This window comes from Oncorhynchus gorbuscha, linkage group LG01, assembly GCF_021184085.1.
Source record: "Oncorhynchus gorbuscha isolate QuinsamMale2020 ecotype Even-year linkage group LG01, OgorEven_v1.0, whole genome shotgun sequence".
Taxonomy (NCBI): Eukaryota; Metazoa; Chordata; class Actinopteri; order Salmoniformes; family Salmonidae; genus Oncorhynchus; species Oncorhynchus gorbuscha.
The window spans coordinates 94,088,723-94,105,403 of record NC_060173.1 but is presented as its reverse complement, the minus strand read 5'-3'; the positions used below and the strand labels follow the sequence as shown (position 1 = coordinate 94,105,403).

The following is a 16,681-nucleotide window of genomic DNA, read 5'->3' as shown; positions in this document are numbered from 1 at the left end:
GTTAGAGCTGACCCACCTTTCTACATGTGTTTGATATCCTCCCTGTGCCCTGCAGTGTGTATCTAGACACATCCTGTTCTATGATATCAGTTAAACCTGTGTTACCAGTCAGGTCCATGAACACCCTGTCCTCTGTGTAGACTCTGACATCAGACACCTGGGTTCACTGTTGACGCACACACACACACACACACACACACACACACACACACACACACACACACACACACACACACACACACACACACACACACACACACACACACACACACACACACACACACACACACACACACACACACACACACACACACACACACACACACACACACACACACACACACACACACACACAACAACACTTGTGATGAATTTTGGGGATCAACAATTGATTCCCATTCAAAATCCTATTTTCCCTAAGCCTAACCCTTACCCTAACCCTAACCTTAACCCTAATGTTAATCCCTAACCCTAAACCTAACGCTTAACCCTAATTTTAACCTAAACCCTAATTCTAACCCTAACCCCTAAGCCTAAAATAGCTTTTTTTACAAGTGAGGACCGTCAAAATATCTTCACTTCTCTGAATTTTAGTTCTTTTACTATTCTTGAGGACTTGACACACACACACACACACACACACACACACACACACACACACACACACACACACACACACACACACACACACACACACACACACACACACACACACACACACACACACACACACACACACACACACACACACACACACACACACACACACACACACACACACACACAAACGTGTCCCCCATAATTGGCCATATACTCATGACCGGGCATTCCCCTGTGTTCACTGTGAGACATATCAGTATTTAATGAAGTACACTCCCACACTGCTGCTGCTATGACAAAGCACAGTGACACATTGAAATGTGTCATAGTTTCACCTAACACAGGATGTTTGTTCACAGTCAGAGAGTTTTCATCTTGATGTCTTTGTCTGAAAGCCATCTTCTGAAATGTTAAATGGCCTTAACGAAATAAAAAGTGATCAAACATATAACCACAGTGAAATAACGTAATCCACAGTGAGATTTTGAAATATTACAGACTTTCCATTGAGCCTGCCTGATTTGAAGTGAAACCCACAGGTAAATGCATTCATATGTAGAGTACCAGTCAAACATTTGGACACACCTACTCATTCAAAGGTTTTTCTTTATTTTCACTATTTTTTTTACATTGTAGAATAATAGTGAAGACATCAAAACCATGAAATATCACATATGGAGTCATGTAGTAACCAAGACAAATATTTATATTTTAGATTCTTCAAAGTAGCCACCTTGATGACAGCTTTGTACACTCTTGGCATTCTCTCAACCAGCTTCACCTGGAATGCTTTTCCAAACAATTTGGAAGGAGTTTCCACATATGCTGAGCACCATCTCAATTGGGTGGAGGTCAGGTGATTGTGGAGGCCAGGTCATCTGAAAAACAAATGATAGTCCCACTAAACCAGATGGGATGGCGTATCGCTGCAGAATGCTATGGTAGTCGTGCTGGTTAAGTGAGCCTTGAATTCTACATAAATCACTGACAGTGTCACCAGCAAAACACCCACACACCATCACACCTCCCCTCCAAGCTTCACGGTGGGATCCACACATGCAGAGATCATCTGTTCACTTACTCTGCGACTCACAAAGACACGGAGGTTGGAAACAAAAATCTCAAATTTGTACTCATCAGACCAAAGGACAGATTACTACTGGTCTAATGTCCATTGCTCGTGTTTCTTGGCACAAGCAGGTCTCTTATTCTTATTGGTGTTCTTTAGTAGTGGTTTCTTTGCAGCAATTCGACTACGAAGGCCTGATATAAGAATCTGAAGATTCTTATAAGTGAAATGCCACCTGCAGACTCTCCAGAACTCTTCCTCTCCCCATCTGAAAAACCTCCAGGGGCATCTCCAGTCTCCAGTCTTTCCTATATGTGCATCACCTCCAGGGGCAGCAACAGCAGCACAGCCTCCTCAAAGGGTTATTTTTCTTGTACCTGGCAGCCATTTTAAACTTCTCGTTACTGACGGTGACATAGTCCTGTGTCTTCTCTACGCTGGTCTGGATGTGGTCTATGTAGTCTCCCTGCTCCTCCACCAACATAAAGACATCCATGAACAGATCTCTCAGCTCTTTCATGTTGCTCTCCAGATTCACCAGCTCCTATAGTAGTTACAGAAAAGATTAGGACTGAACGTCAGTCAATGAGTTGTCTGAATGGACAGTGAAATTGGTCTAAATTAGAGCCAATATTAGTGTTTGTCTGTCACAGACATACGAGGCCTACTGTAGATCTCCATTACTGAAGGATTTCAAAGTCTTCTCTTTGCTTAGATAACATAGTCTCGCATTCTCTTACAAAACTTTTCTATGTTAATGTCATCACGCTTACCTTGTGTCTCTGCTCGATCTCAGACAGCTTAGAGCGTGTGATTCGTTCATTGTTTAGGAGGTTCTGGTTAAACACCTCCCACTTCCCCGCAGAAACCATTTCGTCCACTTCCTCCTCGGTGACGTCGCGACCAGACACCTCCAGCTGCCGGATGATGAAGTGTTTACACCGCTCCTGTTTATTGAGAATGGAGTCGTTGTACAAACGCATCACCTGGAAGTGATAAAAGAGGGAAAAATACTTTAGACCAGAAACAGACATTTCTGTTCACTGTTAGCTTAGCTAGTGCTAGCGGATATTCAAGAAGGCCACCATGTGCAAACTAAAGCCAACAAATATTTTTACGCTTATGTGTATGTGTTATTGAACACATCAGAAAAACACCATTGAAATAAAAGGTTATAATAACTTTTGGAGGGTGACCTGCTGGAATTGTCTGTGTAGTGCTGCGTGTTGGGAGCGTTGGATGCGTGTAGTGGCTGTAGCTAGTCCCTGCATGTCTTCTAAACTCAGTGCCTTCTTGGAGAGGGCGTCCAGCCGTCTGTGGATGCTCTCTGCCTGCAGCTTGATGTCCCTCGTCACACTGCTCTCCTTCTTCATCACACTGAAACGACGCATGGCTGCCACCAGGCTCCTTTGATGCTGGCTAAACTTCTTCACCTGGGGAGATGGAGAAGAGGAGTCAGTCAAACTATAAATGAACAACAAGGATTTATAGAACATCCTTCCACCTCCGGAATTCACCACAGTATTATCATGGACATTAAGTTGCAGTCCATCTAAGGTGCAGGCTTTGAGGATCGAATAGTGTATTCCACTCTTAGGAGGAATGTGTAAGATCACTCACCTCGGTTTCGAGCTCAGTGATGTCACCGCGGATATGCTGAGCCTCGGACAGGAAGTTGTCCAGGACTGGTTCCTTCTCAAACACCACAGCCTGCTGCCGGGTGGCGACATTAACCCACGCTGGGTCATCTGAGTCAGGGTCTTCCTCAGGGAATGGGGTCTCATCTGCCTTGTTTCTTGCCTCCCGGAACTCCTGGGCCCTCTGACGCAGCTCCTCCAGACGGTCCCTCATGGTCAGAGTGGAGTTCCCTCAGGAGGATAGCAGAACCTGTCAGTTGAGGCCTTTTGGTAAAGTTAGCACCACAGAACAGAGCCTAAACATTTTAGAACAAGGCTGTAACGTAGAAAAATATGGAAAAAGTCAAGGGGAGTGAAAATACTTTCCGAATGCACTGTTTATGGGTATGCCTAAAGAGAAGACCAAAACACTGTTTTGAACAAAGCAGTTTCAGTCAACACTTTTTATCAGGTGACCTTTCCTTTCTTGTTCATCCCAATTAATCATGATTACAATGAGGAACTCAAGATTGTATGAGGTAAATATTTACATTGGTGTGTCCACTTTGAATTGGAATCGCGTCTATCTTCACTTTGTTTGTTTATAGCATCGCAACCCCGCTAACACATTTGGTTTCTTGGAAGTTGTGGGAACGTATGTTTTTGGTTTCACATTGGTTGTGGGAACAAATCCATAAGTTTCCTGAACAGCAAAATGTAACGTTTTTTAAACATTATGAGAAAATAAGTGAAAATGTTGCATCCACAGGGAATGCTTATTTTAGGTTGCAGGGAGGTTATGAGAACGTCTTAGGTGTTATTAATGCCCTGAGGTTATTTAGACATGTTTTAATAACTTCCTTAAATGTTTCAAAAACACTGTTAGCTTCTTTGGGGTTAACTTTATTGAAGCACAGATAGGACTCATGGAAATGTATTTCCTTAGCCATGTATCACGCAAACATTTTGTTTTTTGTGACAAGCACAGCATCAGTGAGATTCAAACCTTAAACCTTCTGGTTTTATCCATGGAATAAGTCTACTATGGCACCAGGATGGAGCTATCATACCATGTTTTTTTAAGCATACAAAGCTGTTCATTTTAGTCTATTCAAACAGACCCCATTTCAAAGGAAACAAACACTTATTAAGATCAGGTGTGGTCAACTAGTGAGCGCGCCCAACTCCCCTTAACATACTTAACAAGATTAAGGATAGAGAGAGTTTTGTTGATGCTGAGAATGGAAAATTGGCCTATATGTTTTTAAATAACATTCTTAGAATGTTATCTGAAAGTTACTAAAGTTTTATTGTGGTTTTGATGGAAGGTTTCTTAATGTTCTTGGAACAAGTTGATAGAACCAAGAGGAAACCTGTAGGAAAGGTTATGCTGAAATGCTGAAATTCCCATAGAAGAACACTGTTTCCTAATGTTCTCTGAACTATTTCAGAACATTCCCAATGTCAAACCAGTCTGAGAGCATTCCCGAAATATTACCAAAATTGAAATTAAATGTAACAATGTTTGAATTTTTAGGAAACTTTCTGTTAATGTAATGAAATACCAATATATAAAGTATTTTGGCAGAATGTTATGTACTGGCTAAGAAGCTCTTCTATAGTTAATAATGCATAGACAAGATTAACATTCCTGAGAAATTCCTTAAGCCCTTTGGTCCACTAAGCTACAAGTAGTGTTTGTGGCTTAGGATGGCAGGGAGAGATGGATGGGCACAACGTTTATCTGCAGCACCAGTGGATCTACTTCAGCTTTTCTTCCCATGAGAAGCTTGTTTATGTTTTTGCTGCAAGCCATTTCCCTTCACTAGTACATCTCCCTGACATAACGATATAATGAGAGCGCTCAGAGAAGTGACCTTTTAACACACACACACACACGCACACGCATGCGCACGCGCTCGCACACACACACACACACACACACACACACACACACACACACACACACACACACACACACACACACACACACACACACACACACACACACACACACACACACACACACACACACACACACACACACACACACACACAGCGAGACAGCAGAAAATGTGGATTATTATAACAGTTTGTAGGTTTCATAAGTTTATTCTGAAGCGTATATATACCGCATTTCCTATTTTCTAATGCAGTGTCTGGATAGTTTGGAGTACCCCCAGCTAGCACATAACGTTCTGGGAACTATTTGTCCTATGCTTATTTAGCATACAGCCTTCCCACAACTTTCTGGGATTGGTGCTGGATACTTGCTTGACTTAGGAACATTCACAGCACATTTAAGGAACTTCACAAAAACATTTATTGTCTTTGTTATTTTAACCTTTGTGTTGTCTTTAGGGTCAAAATTGACCCGCCACTATGTTTCAAAAACTTATTTGGGATAGGGGGCAACATTTTCACTTTGGATGAATAGCGTGCCCAGAGTGAACTGCCCCCTTACTCAGCCTCAGATGCTAATATATGCATACTATTATTAGTATTGGATAGAAAACACTCAGAAGTTTCTAAAACTATTTGAATGATGTCTGTGAGTATAACAGAACTCATATGGCAGGCAAAAACCTGAGAAAAATCCAAACAGGAAGTGGGAAATCTGAGGTTTGTAGTTTTTGAACTCACCCTATTGAATACACAGTGGGATATTGGTTATGTTGCACTTCCTAAGGCTTCCACTAGATGTCAACCGTCTTTAGAACGTTGTTTCAGGCTTCTCATGTGAAGTGGGACCAGATGGGAGCTCTTTGAGTCAGTGGTCTGCCTACAGCCTCGTTCTCAGTCATGCGCTTTCACTTGAAAGGTAGCTGTCGTTCCATTGCTTTTCAACAGACAATGGAATTCTCTGGTTGGAACATTATTGAACTTTTATGATAAAAACATCCTAAAGATTGATTCTATACTTAGTTTGACAAGTTTCTTCGACCTGTAATATAACTTTTAGAATGTTTTGTCCGAATGGACCAGATCACGCATTTGGATTTGTTTATCAAACGGCCAAACAAAAGAAGCTGATGGTGGACATTATCGAACAAAACAAGCATTTATTGTGGAACTGCGACACCATGGAGTGCATTCTGATGAAGATCATCAAATGTAAGTGAATATTTATAATGCTGTTTATGAATAATGTTGTCTACCCAACATGGCGGATATTTCTCTGGCTGGTTTGGGCTCTGAGCGCCGTTTTCAGATTATTATTTTTCCGTAAAGTTTTTTTGAAATCTGACACAGTGGTTGCATTAAGGAGAAGTGTATCTCTATTTCCAAGTCTAAAAATTATATTTTCATTGACACTAACCCACGCTGGGTCATCTAGGTCAGTGTCTTCCTCAGGGAATGGGGTCTCATCTGCCTTGTTTCTTGCCTCCCGGAACTCCTGGGCCCACAGCTCCTTCAGACGGTCCCTCATGGTCAGAGTGGAGTTCCTTCAGGAGGACAGCAGAACCTGTCAGTTGAGGCCTTTTGGTAAAGTTAACACCAAGTTAACACAAAGTGATTAATTTGATCTCTATTTGTGCTTTTTGTGATAACTCTCTTTGTCTGGAAAAATGGCTGGGTTTTTCTGTGAGTTGGTGGTGACCTAACATAATCGTTTGTGGAGCTTTTTCTGTAAAGCATTTTTGAAATCAGACACTGTGGCTGGTTTGACGAGAGTTGTATCTTTAAAATGGTGCCTAATACGTGTATGTTTGAGAAATTAGATTTAAGAGATTTCTGTTGATTTCTATTTGGCGCACTGCAATTTCATTGGCTGTTGGCGAGGGGTTCCGCTAGCCAACAGTCCTAGACAGGTTAACAGCAGAGAAAACGCCCTAAATGATATTGTTTCAACTTGAAATTTGATTACTTTTCCTAGAGTGACCCCAACATTAGAAAAAGTGAAACATCGCCTTTTTCATATTTCCTTGAAAGCTGTACACCAGCAGGGTACAAAGATTGTCTTAGGGTCATTTTTGACTCGGCAGTTACACACACACAATCACACACACACACACACACACACACACACACACACACACACACACACACACACACACACACACACACACACACACACACACACACACACACACACACACACACACACACACACACACACACACACACACACACACACACACACACACACACACACACACACACAATGAAAAATTGAGATTATGTATGTTACTGATTGGACTCCGCCAGGAGCTCCTGAAGAGGAAGATGGTTGGCACAGTTAGAAAGAACAAGCTTGAGCTCCACCCTGCACTGCTCGCAACAAGGGGGAGAGAGGCCTTCTCAAAGTTTGCCTTCACCCCCACCACCACTCTAGTTTCTTACCTCCCAAAGAGGAAAAAGAATGTGGTCCTCCTGAGCACACTGCACAAAACGTCTGAGATCAGTGATCATGAGGACAGGAAACCAGCCCTCATCCTGGACTTGCAAAATAGATTTGGGGTTTAACATTCAATTAAGCTGCTTTATTTTGGGGGTTTAATGAAGGCAGGTCATTTTTGACCCTCAGGACAAGGGGAGTATACAGAATGTTAAGACTACACAAGGAATAACAGAACGTTTCTTAACAGTTCAAACATGGTTAGAATTAATAATCCATCCACCTGACAGGTGTGGCATATCAAGAATCTTATTAAACAGCATGATCATTACACAGGTGCACCTTGTGCTGAAGACAATGAAAGGCCACACTAAAATGTGAATTTTTGTCACAAAACACAATGCCACAGATGTCTCAAGTTTTGAGGGAGCGTGAAATTGGAATGCTGACTGCAGAAATTTCCACCAGAGCTGCCTCCAAGGTCGTTTTAGGCCTGGTCAGACCACGTATATGGCATTGTGTGGGCGAGCGGTTTGCTGATGTCAACACTGTGAACAGAGTGCTCCATAGTGGTGGTGGGGTTATGATATGGCTAGGCATAAGCTACGTACAACGAACACAATAGCATTTTATTGATGGCAATTGGAATGTACAAACACACTGTGACGGGATCCTAAGGCCCATTGTGAGGTCTATTATTTTTTAAGGTATCTGTGACCAACATATGCATATCTGTTTTCCCAGTCATGTGAAATACATAGATTTGGGGCTTAATGAATTTATTTCAATCGACTGATTTCCTCATATGAACTGTGTCTCAGTAAAATCACTGAAATTGTTGCGTGTTGCGTTTATATTTTTGTTCAGTATCCATTCCGTTCTCAGCATCAACAAAACTCTCTCGATCTCCCATCTTGTTAAGTGTGTTGATCTTAATGAGGGCTTGTTTCCTTTGAAATGGGGTCTGTTTGAAACAGTTTTGTATGCATAAATAAACATGACATGCTTGCTCCAGACTGGTGGCACGGTGGACTAATTCCAGAAGATTATAGGTTCAAATTTCACCGACGCATTTCCATGTGTCCTATCTGTGTTTTAAGTTCAAAACCGTTCAACTAAGCTGGTTATTAAAAGTCTTATTGAACCATTCAGTGGAAGTTTTCAAGTTATTCAAAAATCCCCAAACAACCTAGACTTTCCGTTAATAAAACCTACCGGGAAAACGTTCAAGTAGTAAAACATTCTAAAAAGGAACATTCACTGAACAGGCGACATTTTCACTTCCGTTCTCAGAATGTAAAATAAACAACAACAGTTTTACCAGTCAGGAAACGTATGGCGTCATTCCCAACCAATGGGAAACCAAAAATGTACATTCCCACAACTTTGAAGGAACCAAATGTGCTAGCTGGACCTGAACCGTTAGAATGGATGGAGTGAACGGAATGTGTGTTTTGAATGAAATGTAGTATTGGAATCACAGACTATCCAATTACCGGATAGATTACAAAAAGGAAAGCCCATGAAAAACCCTTTCGCTTGTGTGTGTGTGTGTGTGCGTGTGTGGTGTAGCCATTACAATCTCATAGATTGGGTTTATGAATGTAATAGTGGTCATTGTTCTCTGTGCTTAGACTACAGCAGTGCTAAAGTGGGAGGCCTATTCTAACACAGACCTCCTCTGACCTTCTCTAGGCAGGATGTCACATTAAAACTGTAGAATTACAACTACTAGATCATACATTTCCAATCAAGTCGACTTTTAATGGTCGATCATTGACTTTATCTCCCATAGCCCAAGCAAAGGCCTTGTCCGTTCTGGTTATTGTAACTGTGATTCAGACATTACTCAACCGATTCTAGAACAATGTGAGATTTAGCCTGAAAACCAGGGCCTGCATAAACTCTGTCTGAATGTTGCTATGGTTTGATATGTTCTCTGACTGCTTTCCAAATTTCCATCTGTTCAACTGTCACAGAGTTTATGAGGGAGCTAACTGTTGACATTCATTTGTCAGCATAATGCAGCTGCTCTGTTGAGGTGAATTGGATGAAGAAATGTCCTCTTTTGTCAAAACAACTGAGCTCATAACAAATTAATTAATTAACATTGAAGCCCACCTTTTTGTGTTCTTGAGAACCTTGAATTTCATCTGACAGAGTAATAGTATATAGTGGGTATCATAAGTATTCACCACTTTTGGATTTAGTTGTGTGACAAAGTGGGATTGAAATGGATTTAGTTGTGTGACAAAGTGGGATTGAAATGGATTTAGTTGTGTGACAAAGTGGGATTGAAATGGATTTAGTTGTGTGACAAAGTGGGATTGAAATGGATTTAGTTGTGTGACAAAGTGGGATTGAAATGGATTTAGTTGTGTGACAAAGTGGGATTGAAATGGATTTAGTTGTGTGACAAAGTGGGATTGAAATGGATTTAGTTGTGTGACAAAGTGGGATTGAAATGGATTTAGTTGTGTGACAAAGTGGGATTGAAATGGATTTAGTTGTGTGACAAAGTGGGATTGAAATGGATTTAGTTGTGTGACAAAGTGGGATTGAAATGGATTTAGTTGTGTGACAAAGTGGGATTGAAATGGATTTAGTTGTGTGACAAAGTGGGATTGAAATGGATTTAGTTATGTGACAAAGTGGGATTGAAATGGTTGGGAGTTTTTGTCATTGATCTACACAAAATACTCCATAATGTCAAAGTGAAAAGAACATTCTACAAATGTTAGCAAATTAATAAAAATGTAATGACTCAAATATAGTTGTTGCAAAATGATTCACCCCTTTTGTTTAGGCAAGCCTAAATTCGTTCAGGACTATTTATTGTCTTTCAAATCATATAATAAATGACATGTACTCACTCTGTGTGAAATAAAATGAATAATTATGCTGTGGATGATATATTAAACTGACTAGACAAAACAAAGAGAGTCGCTGCAGGACAGGAAGGAAAGTGTTCAGGGATGTCACCGTGAGGCCATTGGTCATGAGAGTCGCTGCAGGACAGGAAGGAAACTGTTCAGGGATGTCACCATGAGGCCATTGGTCATGAGAGTCGCTGCAGGACAGGAAGGAAACTGTTCAGGGATGTCACCTTGAGGCCATTGGTCATGAGAGTCGCTGCAGGACAGGAAGGAAACTGTTCAGGGATGTCACCGTGAGGCCATTGGTCATGAGAGTCGCTGCAGGACAGGAAGGAAACTGTTCAGGGATGTCACCGTGAGGCCATTGGTCATGAGAGTCGCTGCAGGACAGGAAGGAAACTGTTCAGGGATGTCACCGTGAGGCCATTGGTCATGAGAGTCGCTGCAGGACAGGAAGGAAACTGTTCAGGGATGTCACCGTGAGGCCATTGGTCATGAGAGTCGCTGCAGGACAGGAAGGAAACTGTTCAGGGATGTCACCGTGAGGCCATTGGTCATGAGAGTCGCTGCAGGACAGGAAGGAAACTGTTCAGGGATGTCACCGTGAGGCCATTGGTCATGAGAGTCGCTGCAGGACAGGAAGGAAACTGTTCAGGGATGTCACCGTGAGGCCATTGGTCATGAGAGTCGCTGCAGGACAGGAAGGAAACTGTTCAGGGATGTCACCATGAGGCCATTGGTCATTTTAAAACAGCTACAGAGTTCAATGGCTGTGAAGGGAGAACACGAGATGGAAACATTGTAGTAAAATAATAATAACGACCTAAATGACAGAGGGAAAATAAGTTTTCATATATACAGATTAAACATATTCTAAAACATCCTGAATGCAACAAGGCACTAAAGTAATACTGTAAAAAGAAAACATGGCAAAGGAATAAACTATTTGTCCTAAACGCAAAGCCTTATGTTTTTGGCTCATCCAACACAAGCTGTAATTGCTGCCAAAAGTGTTTCTTTCGACTAAGTGGGGTGAATACTTATTTAATCAAGGTATATTAGTGTTTAGTTTTTTATGAATACAATTTTAATAAAACACAGTTCAATGCATTAGACACCCATTCAAATTTGTGAATTCAGCTGTTTCAGCCACACCACTGCTGACAAGGTGTATAAAATCGAGCACACAGCCATGCAATCTCCATAGACAAACATTGGCAGTAGAATGGCCCGTACTGAAGAGCTCAATGACTTAACGTGGCACCATCATAGGATGCCACATTTCCAACAAAGTCAGTTCATACAATTTCTCCCCTGCTAGAGCTGCCCCGGTCAACTGTAAGTGCTGTTATTGTGAAGTGGAAACATCTCGGAACAACAACGGCTCAGCCGCAAAGTGGTAGGCCACACAAGTTCACGGGACGGGACCGCCGAGAGCTGAAGCGCGCAGCGTGTAAAAATCATCTCTCCTTGGTTGCAACACTCACTACCGAGTTATGAAAGCAACTTCAGCACAATAACTGTTCATTGAGAGCTTAATGAAATCGGTTTCCATGGCTGAGCAGCCACACACAAGTCTAAGATCACAATGTGCAATGGATTTGTGTAAACCACGCCGCCATTGTACTCTGAAGTGATGAATCACGCTTCACCATTGGACAAATCTGGGTTTGGCGGATGCCAGGAGAACGCTACCTACCCCAATGCATAGTGCCGGCTGTAAAGTTTGGTGGAGGAGGAATAAGGGTCTGGAGTTTTTTTCCTGGTTCGGGCTAGGCCCCTTAGTTTAAGTGAAAGGAAATCTTAATGCTACAGCATACAAATCCATTCTAGATGATCCTATGCTTCCAACTTTGTGGCAACAGTTTGGGGAAGAGCCTTTCCTGTTTCAGGATGACAATGCCTCCATGCACAAAGCGAGGGGTGTACAGAAAGGGTTTGTAAAGATCGTTGTGGAAGAACTTGACTGACCTGCAAAGAGCCTGACCTCAACCCCATTGAACACCTTTGGGATGAATTGAAATGCAGACTGCAAACAAGGCCTAATCACCCAACATCAGTGCCCCGACCTTACTAATGCTCTTGTGGCTGAAGTCCCTGCAGCAATGTTCCAACATCTAGTGGAAAGCTTCCCAGAAGCAGGAAGGCATGAGTTGTTCTATTTACCTTATTGTAGTTAGTAGTCCTTGTTGTAGTTAGTAGTCCTTATTGTGGTTAGTAGTCCTTGTTGTAGTTAGTAGTCCTTATTGTAGTTAGTAGTCCTTGTTGTAGTTAGTAGTCCTTATTGTGGTTAGTAGTCCTTGTTGTAGTTAGTAGTCCTTGTTGTAGTTAGTAGTCCTTGTTGTAGTTAGTAGTCCTTGTTGTAGTTAGTAGTCCTTGAGGTTTAGAAATTACCCTTTATTCTTGACCAGGGATGTAACTGCCACTTGAGCCAAGCCATGGAGAGTGGATTTCTCCATAACGTATCCATAAAGTTAACAACATGTTAACTTGAACATAATCCTCATGGCATCTTCTTAGCCCTCCACTTCAAAGACCTGTTAGCTGCAGGACACAGGTGTGCCTGTTCTGTTAGTTTTCCTCTATGTTAACAGTTAGCCAGAAAACTGCTATAACAGAGGAATAACTTCACTTCCCAGATAATCTGGTTCTGCCAGTCTGGCCACACCCTTTCTCTCAAGTAGAACTCTCTGTGGCCAATGGGAGAGAAACTGATTAGCCTATCTGAAGAAAGAAGGGAAGGATATTAAGTCAGTGGGAGAAGGGAGAGCACATAGGGAGGACTCCAACTCCTACTCTACCCCAGGAGCTGCTCAAACAACAGGGAGCCTCATCACAGAACAAATAGAGCTGTAATGTGTAGAACAGCAATGACTCAGATGTATAGAATAAGTTGCTTTAGCTCTATACATTACATTTCTATGTGTAATGGTGCATCCTGCCAGCTAAGCCCCTGGCCTGGCCCTATTGTGTTTCTCAGGCTCCAGCGGCTTTACTGAGCATAGCTGGCAAATTGTTTCTGACAAGTCCTGAAATTCCAGGAACGTTTGAGGAGGGAAGGGACATGGTCCTACTATACACCCTTAGAATGGCTGTTTCTAGAGTGTTGAACAGTTGTCATCAAAAAGATGGTTACCTAAAATAAAACACTGACCAACACTGAATGTTTTTGTTGGATGAAAGCCATATGTGTATGGGATTCATAACCAGCACAGGGTGGAGGATAGAATGTCAACCAACAGTAAGACATAATAAAGCAGAATTATAATTACCAGCTTACCAACAAGGGCATTCATCAGCTTTAACTGGCTGGATGACTCATTCCCTAATGTGTAGATGTTATGACAACAAAATAATATTGTGACATGTGTGTTGTCAGGTGTGCCATATTCACCTGTGTCAGCACTAAGAGATTGAGTGGATAACGGCCCACAACCGAGACCTAATTTGCGTTACCTGAACCATCTCTCTCTCTCTCTCTCTCTCTCTCTCTCTCTCTCTCTCTCTCTCTCTCTCTCTCTCTCTCTCTCTCTCTCTCTCTCTCTCTCTCTCTCTCTCTCTCTCTCTCTCTCTCTCTCTCTCTCTCTCTCTCTCTCTCTCTCTCTTGCTTTCTCACTCTCGCTCTCTCTCACGCTCTTTCTCACACTCTCACTCATAGGCTTGCCAATAAGCAGGACCTGTCTGGGGCTCTGGGAGAGGTGGAGCTCATACACTGTCTCTCTCTGGAGAAACTGGTCAACAGACACCAATGTCGCTGCCTCATTGTAAGTGTCTCATGCCATAGCATACATTGTTGAAGGCTAAAGGCCAGCTCAGAAATTCTGTAAGAGGAACATGCCCTTGTGTTGTTCTTGTAGAAGTTGTGGTTAGCTGTGCTTGGCTCAGGGAGGTCCCTGGATAAGTCCATCAGCGAGGGAGTAGAATGGCTACTGGACTACATCTCCCATGATTATAAGACTATTAATGAGCGTGTGCAGATGGATACAGCACATAAGAGGACCAGAGAGGAGGACAAGAGAAAAAGAGAAGAGATAGCATGCTTGGAGAAAGAGGACAGGTGAGAAAAGACGAAGAGGGGAGAGGTGAAGGGGACATACTAGAAGAGGGAGAGGTGAAGGGGACATACTAGAAGAGGGAGAGGTGAAGGGGACATACTAGAAGAGGGAGAGGTGAAGGGGTGGAAGGGGACATACTAGAAGAGGGAGAGGTGAAGGGGACATACTAGAAGAGGGAGAGGTGAAGGGGACATACTAGAAGAGGGAGAGGTGAAGGGGACATACTAGAAGAGGGAGAGGTGAAGGGGACATAGGGACATACTAGAAGAGGGAGAGGTGAAGGGGACATACTAGAAGAGGGAGAGGTGAAGGGGACATACTAGAAGAGGGAGAGGTGAAGGGGACATACTAGAAGAGGGAGAGGTGAAGGGGACATACTAGAAGAGGGAGAGGTGAAGGGGACATACTAGAAGAGGGAGAGGTGAAGGGGACATACTAGAAGAGGGAGAGGTGAAGGGGACATACTAGAAGAGGGAGAGGTGAAGGGGACATACTAGAAGAGGGAGAGGTGAAGGGGACATACTAGAAGAGGGAGAGGTGAAGGGGACATACTAGAAGAGGGAGAGGTGAAGGGGACATACTAGAAGAGGGAGAGGTGAAGGGGACATACTAGAAGAGGGAGAGGTGAAGGGGACATACTAGAAGAGGGAGAGGTGAAGGGGACATACTAGAAGAGGGAGAGGTGAAGGGGACATACTAGAAGAGGGAGAGGTGAAGGGGACATACTAGAAGAGGGAGAGGTGAAGGGGACATACTAGAAGAGGGAGAGGTGAAGGGGACATACTAGAAGAGGGAGGTGAGGTGAAGGGGACATACTAGAAGAGGGAGAGGTGAAGGGGACATACTAGAAGAGGAGAGGTGAAGGGGACATACTAGAAGAGGGAGAGGTGAAGGGGACATACTAGAAGAGGGAGAGGTGAAGGGGACATACTAGAAGAGGGAGAGGTGAAGGGGACATACTAGAAGAGGGAGAGGTGAAGGGGACATACTAGAAGAGGGAGAGGTGAAGGGGACATACTAGAAGAGGGAGAGGTGAAGGGGACATACTAGAAGAGGGAGAGGTGAAGGGGACATACTAGAAGAGGGAGAGGTGAAGGGGACATACTAGAAGAGGGAGAGGTGAAGGGGACATACTAGGGGAAGAAGGGAGAGGTGAAGGGGACATACTAGAAGAGGGAGAGGTGAAGGGGACATACTAGAAGAGGGAGAGGTGAAGGGGACATACTAGAAGAGGGAGAGGTGAAGGGGACATACTAGAAGAGGGAGAGGTGAAGGGGACATACTAGAAGAGGGAGAGGTGAAGGGGACATACTAGAAGAGGGAGAGGTGAAGGGGACATACTAGAAGAGGGAGAGGGAGAGAAGAGGGAGAGGGGACATACTAGAAGAGGGAGAGGTGAAGGGGACATACTAGAAGAGGGAGAGGTGAAGGGGACATACTAGAAGAGGGAGAGGTGAAGGGGACATACTAGAAGAGGGAGAGGTGAAGGGGACATACTAGAAGAGGGAGAGGTGAAGGGGACATACTAGAAGAGGGAGAGGTGAAGGGGACATACTAGAAGAGGGAGAGGTGAAGGGGACATACTAGAAGAGGGAGAGGTGAAGGGGACATACTAGAAGAGGGAGAGGTGAAGGGGACATACTAGAAGAGGGAGAGGTGAAGGGGACATACATACATACTAGAAGAGGGAGAGGTGAAGGGGACATACTAGAAGAGGGAGAGGTGAAGGGGACATACTAGAAGAGGGAGAGGTGAAGGGGACATACTAGAAGAGGGAGAGGTGAAGGGGACATACTAGAAGAGGGAGAGGTGAAGGGGACATACTAGAAGAGGGAGAAGAAGGGGACATACTAGAAGAGGGAGAGGTGAAGGGGACATACTAGAAGAGGGAGAGGTGAAGGGGACATACTAGAAGAGGGAGAGGTGAAGGGGACATACTAGAAGAGGGAGAGGTGAAGGGGACATACTAGAAGAGGGAGAGGTGAAGGGGACATACTAGAAGAGGGAGAGGTGAAGGGGACATACTAGAAGAGGGAGAGGTGAAGGGGACATACTAGAAGAGGGAGAGGTGAAGGGGACATACTAGAAGAGGGAGAGGTGAAGGGGACATACTAGAAGAGGGAGAG

At 43.4% G+C, this 16,681-nt stretch overlaps 1 protein-coding gene across 8 annotated transcripts; it reads right to left on the bottom strand.

The window, feature by feature from the left end:
- Positions 1–1,419: 1,419 nt before the first annotated feature.
- LOC124046298 (syntaxin-19-like) lies at positions 1,420–13,103 on the bottom strand. Of its 8 annotated transcripts, none has more exons than XM_046366539.1 (6): positions 12,895–13,103; positions 6,605–6,731; positions 3,290–3,570; positions 2,866–3,102; positions 2,443–2,655; positions 1,420–2,213 (listed from the first exon to the last, which is right to left on the bottom strand). In XM_046366539.1, exons 3-6 carry the CDS (start codon positions 3,518–3,520, stop codon positions 1,989–1,991), a joined length of 906 nt encoding a protein of 301 aa, XP_046222495.1. In that variant the 5' UTR covers positions 3,521–3,570; positions 6,605–6,731; positions 12,895–13,103; the 3' UTR covers positions 1,420–1,988. The 8 variants fall into 8 exon arrangements, with proteins under 8 accessions (XP_046222495.1, XP_046222464.1, XP_046222485.1 ...); XM_046366508.1 differs by having other exon boundaries at positions 3,290–3,556; XM_046366529.1 differs by lacking the exon at positions 12,895–13,103 and adding an exon at positions 12,667–12,705 and having other exon boundaries at positions 3,290–3,556.
- Between the last annotated feature and the right edge of the window lie 3,578 nt (positions 13,104–16,681).

Coding starts and splice junctions, on each gene's coding strand:
- LOC124046298 (XM_046366539.1), bottom strand. CDS start 3,520: ATGAGGGACCGTCTGGAGGAGCTGCGTCAGAGGGCCCAGGAGTTCCGG. Junction 2,656..2,865: donor TACACAGACAATTCCAGCAG/GTCACCCTCCAA, acceptor TATCACTTCCAG/GTGATGCGTTTGTACAACGA. Junction 2,214..2,442: donor AGATCGAGCAGAGACACAAG/GTAAGCGTGATG, acceptor TAACTACTATAG/GAGCTGGTGAATCTGGAGAG.